This window comes from Chelonoidis abingdonii, chromosome 3 (genome assembly GCF_003597395.2).
Source record: "Chelonoidis abingdonii isolate Lonesome George chromosome 3, CheloAbing_2.0, whole genome shotgun sequence".
Lineage (NCBI taxonomy): Eukaryota > Metazoa > Chordata > Testudines > Testudinidae > Chelonoidis > Chelonoidis abingdonii.
In genome coordinates, this window is record NC_133771.1 from 31,221,018 (window position 1) to 31,237,593 (window position 16,576).

Genomic DNA, 16,576 nt, shown 5'->3' on the forward strand with positions numbered 1-16,576 from the left:
AGGGCTCATAACAGTGCTCACATTGGTGGAGATGAACCAGTATTGGCAATAGTGGGATTTTTGTAAATAGGGCAATGAGGCAGGGATAATCAACTTGCTTGGGGCGCAGTTGGTAGGCTCTATTCAAGTCCTAATCAGTTCTGTTTAGATATGCTGTAGTTAACACTATTTTTTTTTTCTCAAAGATCTTTCACGTTTACTCAGATTGCTATTCTAATAACTTCCTTTTTAGTCTTGTTTTATTTTAATACAATTTGCAGTTAAAGTCTTTTTTCCTAAAGCCCTGTAAAGGCAATGGAATTGATGTACAAATCTGCTTTGTACTGAATAGGACCTATTTTCTTCAAACATTTCTTAATAAAATAGATAAGCTAGTCTCTTATGGCCATTGTTTACACCATGTAATTGTGTCGCTCTTTAGGAATGCTGCTCATGGCCAATGAAGACCCTAAAATGAACATCTACTACATTCCAGTAAGTAATGCAAATGTTTGGCCCTGCTAGAAATATTTTATGAAATATTGTTTTTAAAACTGTCAGCACTTTAATGTAGCACATTTTCTTGTCAGATTGTTCTGTAGTAAATTTTATGTGCAGACTGAATTCATTCTGGAAATCTATAAATAAGGCTTCTAGGCGTGTGTAATAATTTGTAAGAAACATCTATTGCTTAATCTCATGCTAAACTAGGTATGGGAAACAAAGTGTGGTGTTTTTATATTACATCATTATTTTATTGAAAATCAACCCTGAAGCTTGCCACACTCTTAACAATTCCTAAATTAACTAGTGGCAGTGGGAAATCCAGTCTGAGCCCGAGAGAGAAAATCTGCATATTTTGTATCAACTTGTTAAGATAGATCATTAAATATAAAATGTGAAGCTTACCATCAAGATATAAACTGTCTTCTGAAATAATTACCCTAGCATCATAGTACAGCTATAGGCACTATATCCCTGGCTGCTGCTTTCTCAGCCATTTCTATGTCCATGGCAGTTCTTAGCACCTGGTTACCCAATGTACTATTTGAATTGGAGCTTTTGATTTCAGAAATTTAAATATATCATCAATCTTGAGGTATATTTTAGCCAGGCTTGTACCCAATCTCCAATTGCTCACATACAGTTATACCTGCATTTTAGTCTCATGTTTGGACTTTTTAAAGTGTGTGCACGTCTATCTCTGCAGGGTTCAGGTGCAAATATACGTGAGCAATTTTACACGCAGAAAGGGAGGCATCTCTGAAAATAGATAGGCCTTTCACCAATCATTATATTCATGTTGGCTCTAGATCATGCATTTAAACCAAAAATGTTGATATAGCTGAGCACAGATAGGGCCACTAAGCCTTTTCAACAATCTGGCAGTGCTGCTCTTCCACACATCTGACTTGCTCTACAGATTGGCTCCTTAATTATCATTGTTCATTCAATAATTTCTTCCTTCTGAGTCCAGCATGTAGTTTGAAAGCTTTCTGTGGTAGTATATGAGTTATTGCAAAGTTCTATCTTTAGGAAGGTTGAAGTTGTGTTAAAAATGTTTCAATCTAGTGTCCTGTCGGTGTTTCCAGTTCAATTGACTAATTTAGTGACTGTACTGCTTGTCTCTAAAACAGCTTGAAAACATCCTGAATATGTTGCAGAATCTTTTTTGTGCATGTTATGAATGTTGTATGTGCTTTGCAGATGTAGTAACTTACCTATGTTCTATTGTGACGGTGCTGGGTTTTGCAGTGACAAACCCAATGTTGTTTCGTAGTGAACACATTGCACGTATGCCTTCTTTTTCATGGACAGGCATGCTGTGTTACAAAATGCTATATTAAGACTTATTTTGGCTAATTTCCTTTCCAATGAGTACACTTGTATAAATTGTAAAACAACTAAAAAGAGAATCCATTTTGTCCATCTCAAAAGTCTGCCGTTTTTAAAACCCTCCTAGGACTGTTGAATTTACACAGTGTTTCTGAATGCAACATTTTGCATTATATTTTAGAGTATATCTGAGAAATGTAAATCATGCATAGCCAGATGTTCCCTAGTGACGTAGCATGTGTACTTGTGTAGAGCATTTATTATTCTAGTTACAGTCAGCGTTAGCCTACGCTCAAAATTTTCTCCTTTCCCCCATTTTCTTCATTTTTCTTCATACTTTCTGGCCTCCTGAGTGATGTGATAGTTCTCTTGCAGAGAGACAAAAATTGCTTTACCCTGTGGCTACTCTGAGCAGATCTTAACTTCCAAGACCCAGCAACTTGCTGTTCTAACTAGTCCAATTTTCCCCAGGCAAGTTTTCTGACTTTTCTGGGATTGGTTTGAGCCAGGATTCAATTTTACCAATAAATAAGGGCTTAATTTATTTATTTGCTGCAATTTAGGCATGAACAGTGCTTCAGATGTTCTGTCTTTTTGAGATGCAAACAAGAGCTGATTTATTATCCTTTAGTTTCACAACCAAATAAATGCCAGCGGAAAGGACTTACTAATGTACAAGGCAATGTTCCTTCAGAACCTTTGGGAATAGTTTAATATGCCACACTAAAATAGAATCCATTCAACTGATCCTGTCTCTTAATTATTTAGCACGTGCCTAGTCGTCTAGCCAAGTGATGGCATCTTCAGTGGTGTAATACAGTCCTCCTAGGCCACTGCTGAACCTAGTCAGCAGCCATTCATCGACAATGTCCGTCATCGTCTGTGTTGCACCGCAGCTGCATAAAGGGCTGTCATGAAGCCCCCAGCAATACTGGTTAGCTGCACAGAGACTTTTGCCCGGTCCAGAACCTGTTCAAAAGGGACTGTTGGCAACGGGGCAAGTCAGAATCAGGCAGGCAGATTGTGGGGTCAGCGATGAGGGACTGCTTGGGGATTATAACAGACACTCATTTCTATCGCCAAAGTGTTCCCACCCAAACATCCTGGCGGATGAGGCCATAATGGGTGCCGTGACAGCAAACACACAGCTGGTGATTTTAAAAGGTTATTGTGCAGTTGGAGGCTTGGTTTGGTGTGTGATCTCTCCAGTAACTTGCCAGTGGCAATCTCTCGTCTGATATGAGGAGGAACAATGTTGCTCAGAACTGGAAGCCATAGAAGTGGAGTCGGACGCAGGGTGTTGGAGATGATGTGCATGGCGGCCTGTAATTGCATATCCATGAGTTTGATATGTGACAGTCAACTCCAAACTGGTGCGCAGTACTCTGCCGCCAAATAAGAGGTGGCAAGAGCTGACATCCGCAAAGTTGGAGCACAAGCACCCCCTGACTAACCTACCAGTTTGCCCAGAAGGTTGTTGCCTGTCTTAACTTTAGCTGCTGTCGTCTTCAGGTGTCTCTTAATGCCCTATTGTACTGGTAACAATTAAGCTTTTTGAAGCCTGCATAGTGGAACAGCTACAGGCTACTGTTTGGTGATGGTCAGGGAGCATTTGAAGGGACTCTGTCTGAGAGGTTCATCTGTATAATGCTTTGGTGCTATGCCTGCAACTGTTAAAAGCAAGTTTGATGTTCAGGGAACAGACAGAATAGACAAACAACATTATGGAGACACTCTGGCATCTCCATTCTGAAGGCCAAAACTAGATTTCTGGCTGTGATGCTGATTTGAAGATTTAGGAGTTGCAGAGTATGCCTCAACCTTTAGTGCAAAATTCATTACTAATTGGGCAAGGGATCTGAGATAGAAGAGTTTATTGCCCTGCACTACTTAAAAATTAGGGCTAACTTGTACCATATAGGCACGTACCTGTTTTGTGGGGAAAGGGGATAACATTAGGGCCAACTTTCCACTCATACAAAACTGAACACCCTTGCCCACACCCAGCCACGCCCTCAGTCCCTGCCCCTTCTCTGAGGCCCTGCCCACTCCATCCCCTCTCCTTCCATCACTTGCTCTCCCCCACTCTCATTCACTTTCACTGCGCTGGGAAGGGGGTTGGAATGTGGGAGGGAGTGAAGGTTCCAGCTGGGGGTGTGGGCTCCGAGGTGAGGCCAGGGATGAGGGGGTTGGGGTGCAGGAGGCGGCTGGGGCCGGGGCTTGAGGTGCAGGCTCCAGGAGGGAGCTCAAGGCTGGGGGAGTGGCTTGGGGTGCACAAGAGTGTACGGGCTTCGGGAGGCACTTAACTCAGGTGGCTCCCAGAAGTGGCCGGCATGTCTGGCTGCTAGGTGGAGGCATCAGGGGGATCTGCATGCTGCCTGTGCCTGCAGGCACCACCGCTACAGTTCTCATTGATTCCTGGCCAATGGGAGCTGCAGAGCTGGTGCTCGGGGTGGGGGCAGTGCACGAAGCCCCGTTGGTATCCCTGCAGCAAGGAGATGGACATGTCACTGCTTCTGGGAGTTGCACAGAGTCAGGGCAGGCAGGAGGCCTGCCTTAGCCCTGCTGTACTGCTGACCGGTCTTTTAGTGGTCCAGTCAGCAGTGCTGACCGGAGCTGCTAGGGTCTCTTTTTTACCGGGCTTTACAGTCGAAAACCAGACACCTGGCAACCCTAGATAACATTTAGTCATGTCCCAAAGGGAACACAGAGGCAGGATGCCTTCAGGAGCTCCCTGGTACACAAGAACACAGATGTGGCTACACTCATATATGTAGCCAGGATAGTCATGGATTTGCCTGCTCTATACCCCATCGCTACCCCTTTTGGGGTGCAGCATCTACCCCCAGAATAGTCATAAGAAAGCAATGCCTATATACCCCTGGGCCCAGAGACTGCAGTTCTGTCAAGACCTTGTGTAGACCTTTTAATGGTTCCTTACTCCCTCTCTGCACTGCATAAAGGCCAAGTGGAATTTGGCCCTTGATAAGATGTTTTAGTTTTATTTAGCTTATATGTCAAAGGGCCTGGCTTAGAAATTCCATTCTTGTTTTATTCTGTTGGCCTTAGTGAAGGCAAGTGCCTCTGAACTGAATTGGGTAGTTTGGCAGCAGCTTAATAGTTACCTACAGCTTATGCAAACATTTAGAACCTGCATCCAATCAGCCTGCTTCCTGATGCCTAGTTTGATGTGTGCCTCAGGAAGCTTGAAATCAAAGATATGTGTGCTTTGGGATATTTGAAGGCTATTGATGTTAAAAGTGTGCACTGAGCCAATAATGTACCCAGAGACTGCTGCCAGGGAAATGAGGAAAAACTCTGTTGGGGCAGGGAGGTCCAATGAACTGAGATCTGAAATTGGAACCAGAAACTTTCACTCTAATTGCAGCTGTCAGATAAATCGATTCGTAGGTTTTAAGGCCCGAAAGGACCACTGTGATCCTCTAGTCTGTCCTCTATTTACATAATGCCATCTGTTGAAGGATTTCAGAACCCCTAATAGAAGGGTTTGAGAGTCTTTAATTATCATTATGAGGTAGAAAAACTTTCTTATCGACGTTTTAAAATGAGATGTTGAAATTGAGTCTCTGAAAGGTCATATGATGAATATATAGGGACAACCAGGATTAGAATCCAGGGTTATGTGTGTTTCTACCTACAAATTATGGATATAAGGTTGCTGACATGTAAATCCTCAGGGCATCTCTGTGAGGTAGACGTTTTACCACTGAAAATGGGAAGCTCTATATTATGGAGGGATAACAATCGCTCCACATTTAAGGTTTTGGCCAGTTTTCTGTTTAACACAGTGTTTACTCCTTGGTGTTGTTAAAATTACATTCATCCACCTGCAGCCTCTTGTATGGTGTAATAAAATGACTGTGACACTAGATCATTCTCCAGCTGCTAGCTCAGAGCAGTCATAATACTGTTACAACTCCTAGAGATTTGTCATTTCAGTTCTGGAGCCAAAGGTCCTGGATTCCCATCCCGGCTGATGACTGTTATATGGGTGAAATATGTGGGATGTTCTCAGTTTTCTCTCATTTCATAAGTGTTGTTTTGTAAAGTTTTGGAGCAATTGTATAAGGCTTGTCTTAACTGACAATTTGAAAAATCAGTGTGTTGTACATTTTAAAAAAGTTCTTAATGTTTTTGTACTTTGAAACTGGAGCAGCTGTGCAGATGCCAGTCTGACAGATGCCTGCCTACATCATGTTAGTGCTGAATGCTTAATTGAGATCAGAAATCCAGTTACAAATATCCTGGAGTCCCTGTAAGGAGGAACAGTTCATTCATAAATTCTAAGGCCAGAAGGGACCATTCTGATAATCTAGTCTAACCTTCCGTATAGTACAGGCCATAGAATTTGCCCAAAATAATTCCTAGAGCAAATCTTCTAGAAAAACATCTAGTCTTGATTTAAAAATTGTCAGGGATGGAGACTCCACCACAACCTTTGGTAAACTGTCCCAAATTAATTACAGTTACTATCATTGTTAAAAATGTATGCCTTATTTCCAGTCTGAAGTTTTCAACTTCTGGCTATTGAATTGTGTTATACCATTTTCTACTAGATTGAAGAGTCCATTACTAAATATTTGTTCCACATGTAGGTACTTACTCACTATAATCATATCATTCCTTAATCTTCTCTTTGTTAAGATAAATAGATAGACTCAAGGAGCTCAATCACTATAAAGCACGTTTTCTAATTGTTTAATCATAAATCTGGCTCTCCTCTGAATCCTCTCCACTTTTTCAACATCTTTCTTGAATTGTAGGCACCGGAACTGGACACCATATTCCAGCAGTGGTTGCACCAGTGCCAAATGCAGAGGTAAAATAACCTCTCTACCCATACTAAAGATTTTCCTGTTTATGCATTCCAGCTCTACCTTTTGCTTCCCTTCCCTTTCTTTTCCCTCCCCTCCAATAGCTAGATTTCATGGTGGAGATCTGATTTCATCGTCTATGACACTTTTTTTTCACGACCCTGAATTTGGTAGGACCCTAGTGATTATATTGCTTCTGGTGGCCTGATCTATGAACCAGGTTCATTTATGTGTTGAGGTCAAGGCTGAAGTAGTCTGTGCAGGTGCAAAGTATTGTGCCTCTTTGATGCTATGGAACAGGTTCTTGCAAGTTATCTCTGCTGAACAAAGTGCTGAGGAAAGCAAGGGGCTGAAGCTATTTAATACTGATGCTTCAAAACTGGATACACTAACGTAGTCAGTCCTTGCTTAAGTATCTCCAGGCAGACTGACTCTCATTTCTCAGACTCAAAGACAACTGATGTGGGGTTACATACTTATACCAAGTCTGGAAACTCTAGTGTATTGGTTTGGGTGTTAAAAGAGGAGGGTGGAATTTTTCTAAATTAAAGGTATGTCTGCTTTAGAAGTTGTTGATTTCCCTAAAATTTTGGCATACAGCCAAATAGATTGTCTTCTCTGACTGGAAGCAGTTTAGCTTCTGATGCGAGGAAGAGAGGTTAGTCTCTAAACCTTCCTAGAACATCTTTGCCTTTCAGGTGGCTTTGGAAAATAACTTGATTCCTTAGCCCTTTCCTGACTCAGGGCTGTTGTCCTACATGAAACTTGAAAATGCTTCAAGATTATCTTTTGTGGGATTTTGCCCCTCGATGATTCATTTTTTCCAAGCAGTATCTTTAAAAGGTTCTGATTGAAAGCTTTGGCCTTGAGCTGTGCTAGGAACCATCTTGGTTTACTTTCTCTCTGTCCCTTTGTCAGTCTTGATCAGAGCTGCTGTCTCTCTCCAAAGGCCAGCTTTTACCACAGCTGCCTAATGCCTTTCCATGTTGTTCTCTGGCTCAAGGTCTTTCTCTGCTTCCCTACCGGTGGGGTGGCCATGGGGGCAATCTCCTGCCTCTTGCTGTTGGTTGCTAGTGTGAGTGTCCTGGCGATTGAGGTTACCATTGTCTTTAGGGGTCCTCTGCTGTTATGATTTGGTTTCAGCCAGTCCTTAAGAACCCATTCATATCACCTCAAGCAGTTGCCTGACCTAAACACCTCATATCACAGTGCATTTTGATCTTCTGCTGATATGGGTTGGTTTCAGCCAGTCCGTAAGGACCCATTCATATCACCCTAGGCAGTTGAATGACCTAAACACCTCATGCCTCCCACCGTGCTCCAGGTGCATTTTAACTGTTGTTGTGCACCCACTGGATAATCACATAAGTCACCGTGGTGCATACCATTCATAAAAATGTTATGGAAAATTCCTGCCTCATCACAGTTTAGTGCTGACAAAGATGTTTTGGGAGCCTTGGGCTAAAGGGTGGTGGCATTAGAAGCACAATTTTTTTTAGTATTAAGAAAATCATTTCTTATTAAAAACCAAAGATTAACTTGTTTTAAGACTTGGTACATCATCCTCTTTAAAGTATTTGGTTGTTGTGTAAACTTGAAAATAAGTTCTATCCATATCATCCTGATATCTTAAACATGAGTTTGAGCAAATACACTATGAAATGAGTTTTAGTTGAACAATATGTGGCCTGTCTTACAGTATGTTAACAAGTTTAACACAAAAAAAAAAAATTGTTTGTCTATGCAGACGGAAGTGTGAGCTTCCTATCTTTAACCTGAAGGTTTCGGGCTGAAAAGTAGCACATTGGGCATATTCCCAACAAAGGAAATCCTCTGTTTTCCATCACCATTAATTGGTTCAGAAGAATCACACCCTTGTAAGCATAAATACCAAAAGCATCAATGTGTGAGATTCAGAAAGCAATTTCCTGGTCATCCTGTGGAATCTTTTTGGAGTTGTTCAGCTAAAATCACATGGATGCATTGTGAAAGTATATGAAGCCTTTGTATTCCCATTATATCTAATACACGATAATCCAATAAATTGTCCATTTTAAATTGACACTACTACACTGACTCTAAATGAAGACTACACCGAACAGCTCAGGTTGCTTAGTTAAACAGGACAACATTCCTTACAAAATACTTTACTCTTGGCTACTATTTTTGTGCTCCAATTTTTACATTCATAACAATTATTGAATATTATTATAATATCAAAAGTCCTTCAGATGAAATCTAGACAATTTTAGCAAATTTTACTGTAACTGTGGTAAGGGAAAAGCAAGTATCTTCAGTCATCCTGTGAGTTAGAAGGGACCAGTAATTTTGAGTCCTTAATTGCAGTGTTCTCTATCATTTCTCTGGCAGATTTGATATTCCAAGTTGTGCACAAATTTTCATTGCAGAGCACTCCTACTTTTTGAAGGTTAAATAAAGTGCATGAGAATTTTTTAATTGAACTGCAGACTCCACCTTTCGCTTGATAGCAGGGAGGGGGCTTGAGACAGAAGTAAATTCTTTGCCACTTACATGGGATGTTTCCTTCACCACCATACATGCAGATGCTGATTTTCTGAGAGATTTTGTAGTGTGCTTCTAGAGGGGTGAAGCATAAAACTGAGAGGGGTATGGCCCCCGGAATAACTGCCTAGAGGCAGCAGTACTGCCCAGAATCCTGGCAGTGCTACATGCTATGGCCCCCTCCCAGTCTTGTCTAGGACACCCATCCCACTTCACCCACATGTGCGACAGCTTGCATGTGGAGCACTCTAACTGAGCTATTGCAGAGAAGAGAATTCCTTGGACAGTCTTTGTTGTAAAGTTTGGGTAGATGGTGGGGGGGGTCATTGACCTACAGATAGTGGCTGTACCCTGCCAATTAATTCTGTGGGTCTTAGCTGAATATCTTTTACATAGATGTGCAGAGAGTTGGTTTGCAAAGGAATCAGTAGTATAGGGACCTCTATTCTTGGGTTCTCATTTTAAAAATAAAAATAGTTCTTGGGTTTTTTTCTCTTTTCCTTCTCTAAGGAGGCAGAAGATTTGAACCTCAAGCATCTCTTTAAAAGTTGCACTTGGTAGTTCAGTATATCTGACCTTGTACTCTGTGTGTGTTTTTCTTTGTCATGTTTATGCAAATATAGAGACAGTGCAGTAATTTACTTAGCCCTGGCCAATGAAAGGGTGAAGGAAACCATCTGCAATATTTGAAGGATGTAATAATGGTGGAGGGAGAGTTTAGAAACTGGTATTGTCTAGCAGTACATAAAAAAGAGTAACTGGAAATTTGTCATGGTAGACTCCTTCTAATAAAACAAGCATTTGTGATTTTTCTCTAAAGGGTAACTTTAAATGTTTGTGCTGCTACCCACCCTCTACGTAGTTTCAACTCATATAGGTATCAGGTAGATTACTCTTTCCTGTGAGTAATTTATACAGATTATACTATATTATAGTGTGTCTTACTATTAAGCTAAATCCTTCCTCGATTATGACTCCTCATAATTATAAACCAACAGTCACAGGATTATGAGGCTATAAAGATGTGTTCCCGTTTCCAACGCCAAAAGTTGTGCGCTAAATACAATCAGCAGATGGATGAAAACCAACATTAGGAATTACGTATTTTATTTTTATATTGAAAACCGTTTTTATATTCAGAAAAGCTTTTAAAAAAAACTTATTTCAAATCACTAACTGGTCCCTAACTGAAACTCAGCTATGTACAGTTGCAGGAATAAACTTTTACATTTTATCAGTTTATGCTGGACATCTCTGTGTTATCTGAATAGATAATTGGAGACCCCGACAGTTACTCCTCCTTCCCTGTGTATTATCGGGCTGGAGTTGTGAGAACTGATATGCCAGTCTTCCTTCCTTCAAGGCTTATAAAATAGGACATTGTGAGGGAAGAAATTAGATTGCCATGCCAGTGGCTTAGCACACACTTGCTCATCACCAGATTCCCAACTAACCTTTCAGTTACACAGGCTAGAAGACATGCCACTAGACCTGGTATTCCTGATCCTTTATCTTTCTCTCACACACCTCCCATTACTCCTTCCCCCGCCCCGCCAGATTCCCTTGAACGTGGCTGACACTTCAGACTCCACAACAATACGTAGACTAAATGTTTTTGATACATTTAATTCCAGTGGAAAGTCTAATATACTTTAGAGTAGTCGCCTAAGGAAGGTGTCAAACCCTCTATTGCTCTAAATGACTTAAAACAGGGCTACAGACAAGATGACCTGATGGAGCTTTCCATTTCTGGCTTCTAGAAATAACTCTTCTTAGCAGCTTTTATCAGTTGGCCTCTATAATACAATATAAACTAATACAAGCTTATTGAACTCTGTCTCTTGTGTTCCTTTCCTGTATTCTTTAGATTTTACTGCTTCAAGTTGGGTTCTGAACTACCCTTAGCCTTAATGTTGCTCTAAAAATACTCTTGTAATGGAATTCTTTTGTATTTTGAGATGATAAATTCTAAAATTTAGAATAGCTTTAAAGAGTGGAATCTTGAAAAAAGCTTTTTTTAAAATAAATAGTGGAGGGTCTTCATTAAATGTGTTCTGCCACAGTCCATGCCATGTTCTATCCCCTGGGATTTTAAAATGCTGTTAGTGGAGAAAGGTCTTTCAGAAAATTACATATGAGCTTGGTTGCTGCACTTCATTAGGAAGAACAATGGGATAAAATAGCCAAAGAGGCTATGGAAGCGCAGTGCTGACCAGGAAACAATAACACACAAGTTTAATGAATAATATTCTAAAACCATCTGTGTGTTTGCCAGCATTAAAAATGCAGACTGTGTCTTGGTATAGACATTACCATGCAGCTGGTGGTCAAGATAAATGAGACACACATTTGGGCCGGGAGGTGCTATCCTTGTGCCTCTAACATACTGTATGAGCATAGTATCCTGTGCACCCAAGGTTTTCTTCGGTACACTTGGAAAACAAGGAAAAAGTGCTCTGCCAGTGTTTAAAGTTACTGGGTCAAATTCTCCAGTCTGCAAAGGCTTCTTTGCCTTAATTCAAGTGGAGGTAGCCAGTGGAAACTTCCCACTGTAGGGGAACCCTCTGGAAGTATAAAGCTCCACTGTGTCCTGCACCAACAACAGCCCTTAGAGTAAGAAGGAGAGGGCATTGTGGGATTTGTGTTCCCACAGAATATTATTGTGTATTTGTGTCTAAATAATATCAAACAGACAGAAATTATTTTCTTAGTTAACCAGATTGCCCATGAAAAGAGGAAAACGCACAGCAATTATTAGTCCTTAACATGAATATTCTGTTCAGCACAGCAATAGGAAAATACACAGGATACAAACACCCTAGAAGTTGTAAAGCTTATGAAAAGTATTATTTATTTTTATGACTGTAGTGCCTAGGAGCTCTCATCAGGGACCAGGATCCCATTGTGTTACATACTGTACAGTCTAAGACAATATGGACCCAGAAAGGAGAAGACAAGGAAACAGTGAGACAGTATTGAGCAGCATGATGGGCCTCATGCATGGCCTCTACAGATTGTACAAGCATCCTTTTAAAAACATACTAATCTTGTGCTTAGAAATGACGCTTGCGAAACTTGTATGCTTTTTTTAGACTAAAGTGCTTCAATTGATGCAAAACCAGTGTGTCTTCTACTTTTGTTTAGCATTTTCATCTGCTAGGCTTTCCTGCTGTTGGTGAGTCACTATCAATTTTTAGATCAGTGGCTGTCAGGAAGAAGAAGTTCAGAAGTAAATAAATATAAATAGTTTTGTAGGTTCCAAATCTAATTGGAAATGGAATTTCTGCAAATTTCAAATGTGGTAACAAAAGAAGCTCCCTTAGGGCAACTTATCTATCAGAAGGTTTTATATTGGAATCTATTATCATAGTGTTAGTGCTTCCCAAGTTCATTAGATTGGATTAATGAAGTCTTTAGTGAGCCTTTGACTCTCCTTTCACTTTGGATTGTGAGAATCTGCTTGAAGCTTGTGGTCAGGGTTTGTTTTTGTTTTGTATTTTAAGTCCTCTGGCAGCCTGTACTCCAATCAGCTTGCTTGAGTACTCTCACATACCTGTTCATGTAGCTGCACTTGCTGCACCACAAGTGTGTTTGAAAGCACACACAGTCATAGGTGTGGCTGCAGGGCATAGTGGTTTAATAGGAGGATCTTCATTAGGCCCAGCTCAGATGTTGCACCTAAGCAAGCTGGGGGTTGTGCAGAAGTAATAGTCTGGCATGCGGTAAAAGGAATGTTGAGTGTTACTAGCCCTGTCTGCTCCCACAGCCCTTCTTAGCTTCAACTGATCAGTTTATCTAATGTAGAGCCACTGGGATTTTAGTCCCGTTCCCCTCCTCCAACCCCCCTCCCATCCTCTTATCAAGGCCTCTTCAAGAGTTAAAGCAGTAGGGAGCTACTCCTTCTTAGATGTGTGGCAAGCCCAGTATGAATGGGAACGAATTTTTTTTACTCTCAGGTATGTCAGGTATATATCTACGTAGATTTTTCTTTTCCCGTGTCTTCATATCAAAATCTGAAAGGGATTATGGTGAAAACTTAAAATCCTGTTGATGGTCCCTTAAAACCACTGCTGGTTATACTGAAAAGCAAGACATAAAAGATGCAAACTGAATCTGGTACTATAGAAGGACAAAAGAGTTTTCAATGGACTTGCTGCGTCTGACAGCAATGGTGAATTTGGCCCCAGTATGTTCCTCACAAGTAGGAATGTTTAAAAACTTCTTTAGGGAAAAGAAAGATCTGCAGATCCAAACATAATGTAGGAAACAATGGAAGTGGTAGCAAGATGTTGGATGATAAAATACTAGCGACCAGGAACCAAAACCTAAAACTAAAAAGGCAAGACAGTAAACAAAAAATGTCACCAACCAGGGCAGATGGGGTTACAACAAAAAGAAGAGAGCGGAGTTGGATATGATAGAGCAGAGGTGGGCAAACTACGGCTCTTTGGACCACAGGTCCGTCCTGCCCAACCCCTGAGCTCCCGGTCCCTCCCTCACTGTCCTCCCACAGCATGCTGCACCGCCAGCTCTGGCCCACCGCTCCTGCTGGGCAGTGCGGTAGTGTAGAGGGTCTTGGGGGGAGGGTCCTGGGGGAGGTTGGGTGGGACAGAGGTTGGGGGGGCGGTCAGGGACAGGGAACGGGGGGGTTGGATAGGTGTGGGAATCCCATGGTGGGCTGCCAAGGGGCGAGGGTATGGATAGGGGTCAGGGCAGTCGGCACAGGGAGTAGGGGCGGTTGGATAGGCATGGGAGTCCTGGGGGAGAGGGCTGTCTGGGGCGGGGGTATGGATAGGGGTTGGAGCAGTCAAGGGACAGGGAGCAGGGGTAGTTGGATAGGGGGTGGAGACTCGAGGGGCAGGGGGGCCCCGAAGAGGGTGGTCAGGGGACAAGGAGCGGGTGGGAGTGGATGGGTTGAGGGTTCTGAGGCGGGCAATCAGAGGATGGGAGGGGGCGGGTAGGGGACGGGGGCCAGGCTGTTTGGGGAGGCACAGCCTTCCCTACCTGGCCCTCCATACAGTTTTTCAGTGCCGAGGTGGCCCTTGGGCCAAAAAGATACCCACCCCTGTGGCAGAGGAACAAGAAGACTTTTTATTTTTTTTTTTAATTAATTATTTTGTTACTATGGGGACACTTGAAGATCTGAAAAGACAGGTGTTAGAACAACTAATAAGAGCAGAATAAATGATGTAGTAAAAGAGAAGAAACAAAGGGAAATTGCCTCGAAAAGAGTCTTCTGTTAATTTTATTTATCTTTTTTAAGGAGTGACTATCCTGTCTACTCTGAAAACTATTACTTAAACTCTTAGTGATTCCTGTTCCTCCAGGCTGCTCCCACAGACGATGAGCAACGCATCCATTATTTTAATCAGAATCCCAGAAGTCACCCACAGTATGTGAAGTTGGTCCTGTCAATGAATAATTGACTGCAAAACCCTGGCAGAGGGCAGGATATGATGCATAAAACTGTAAAGTTAAACTGGCCAGGATTAACAAAAGTAATGGTTATTATCAGATAATACCAGAATGGGAAGATATTAAATATTACACACTATACTAAATCTGTACAAGTTCTTGCAGCAGTCTCTCTGTATCAGCATAGAAAAACTTTTTAATGAGTGTGGCATTCTTTGACATGCTGAATGAGAAAAAAACAAAAAGTGGTGTTTTGGCAAAACTCTTGTAACACATTGTCCAGGTTTGAGTATGTGAATGTTTATGCATGGGGAAGATTTTCTGTGGGATCGGGGAGAACATAGCAATGCCCACTTTCCTATCTTGTTATGACTTTTGAGCTAGTGACACACTAGCTGAAACTACAGGGAATGAACTTTTGGTAGGGGAGAAAATTAAACTGGACTTACTTTATATACAAGTGACCTGTTACCCTCTTGTAAATCCTCAAAGTCTGTCTCATATGCTGGATGGGGCATATCAAAGAATTATGGAAGTCAGGTTTTACTGTTTGATGTCAAAATATCTGCAGCAATATCTCTGAGAATACTTTGTAAACTGATTAAGAGGTAGAAAGCTTAAGACTCACTTGGGAAAAAATAGTCTTCTAATGCAATTCCCTCCTGAGATAGAAAACTGAATGGGCTGAATGGTGTCTAAATCAGAAGGTGGAAAGGATAAAGAGATAATTGGAGAGATGCGGTATGAAAGGCCCCACAAAAATGCTGCTATATGCTTGTAGCCAATTTTAAATTTCTCATTTGACTGGGGGAGGGAGAGGAGCAAAGGATATGGATCCAAAGAAAAATGTGGTTTTCTGGGGGAAGGTGAAGTCTGGATTTCCCAAATGTAGAAAAATTGTAATTGAGTCCTAATGTCTGATCTGTGCCACCTATTCTAAGAAAATAGAGTATGCAGGCACAGCAGAGTTAGTTTGTTTCTCATTCCTCAATATGATTTACAAATCTACCAAAAAGGGCTGCTGAGACACACTGGACATACTTGGGTCGAGATCCAAATTGATCCAATTTGGAATTGTCCCCTCGTTTATAATAGCAGGAAAGTTATGGGACCATCAGACCTAAACTCTTACTGACTGAAAACTATATATGATATTGCTGCCAGTGGTATGCCACAAAAAGTGAAATGTGGGGTTCTCACATCTGATTTCTTGTTTAAAACTGCATTCCAATATGCTCCTGGCTGACTAAAGAGAAGATGTGATTATGGTTATAGTGTTAAATCTCCCACATATTGAGTCTAATGAGAATGTGAAATGTTAAATAGAAATTTACGGGAGAAGAGATGTGGGGCCAATCCCACAAACCCTTATTCAGCCAGGTTGCTGCATTAAACTAACTGGGAGTACTTGCCAAAGTAACAGTTTGCAGAGTTTAAGCTGGTTTTAGAGATTAAGTTGGAAAGAGCAGATTTGAGACAAATCTGGGACAAGCCTATGGAACTCAAAGGTAGCAAATTACAGTTGATATGTGATTTTGCAAAATTCTGAGCATCGATATAAGAAGTATTGGATCTGGGCTATATCTGGAATGCAGTCAGACACACTGACAAAGGCACAAGATTCTTAGATTTTAGAGTCTTTTGGACAGGGACTGTTTCTTATGTGTCTATTTTGGAACTATCTCATACTGGGACCCCTTGGGGCCTCTGGTTCTTTCTACACTGCAAATATAAATGAAGTCTGGAAACATACATTTCATGCTTTATTGGATTTTTATAAAAATTACTGAGCAGCCTGACTCAGCAGTGCCAAAAAGATAGGGTAGCAGAACGGAGAATTTATAGCCAGAGAGATGTCCTGGTCTTGAGGTCAATCATGATATGATTGCAGAGGTACTCCTGACTGGAAAGGCTGATTTTGATAATTTATACCATAGATAAGAAGAGATGGATTTATGCAGATTATTATGAGATGGTTAAAAAATAAT

At 41.3% G+C, this 16,576-nt stretch overlaps 1 protein-coding gene across 2 annotated transcripts in view; it reads left to right on the plus strand.

Annotated features, from left to right (window-relative positions):
• NOL10 (nucleolar protein 10) overlaps nt 1–16,576 on the plus strand; it is an 84,769-nt gene that overhangs the window by 36,313 nt on the left and 31,880 nt on the right. For both annotated transcript variants that reach the window (XM_032783343.2, XM_032783344.2), the window contains exon 13: nt 422–474. In XM_032783343.2, the coding sequence (XP_032639234.1) occupies nt 422–474 (53 nt within the window). The remainder of the gene's footprint in view (nt 1–421; nt 475–16,576) is intronic.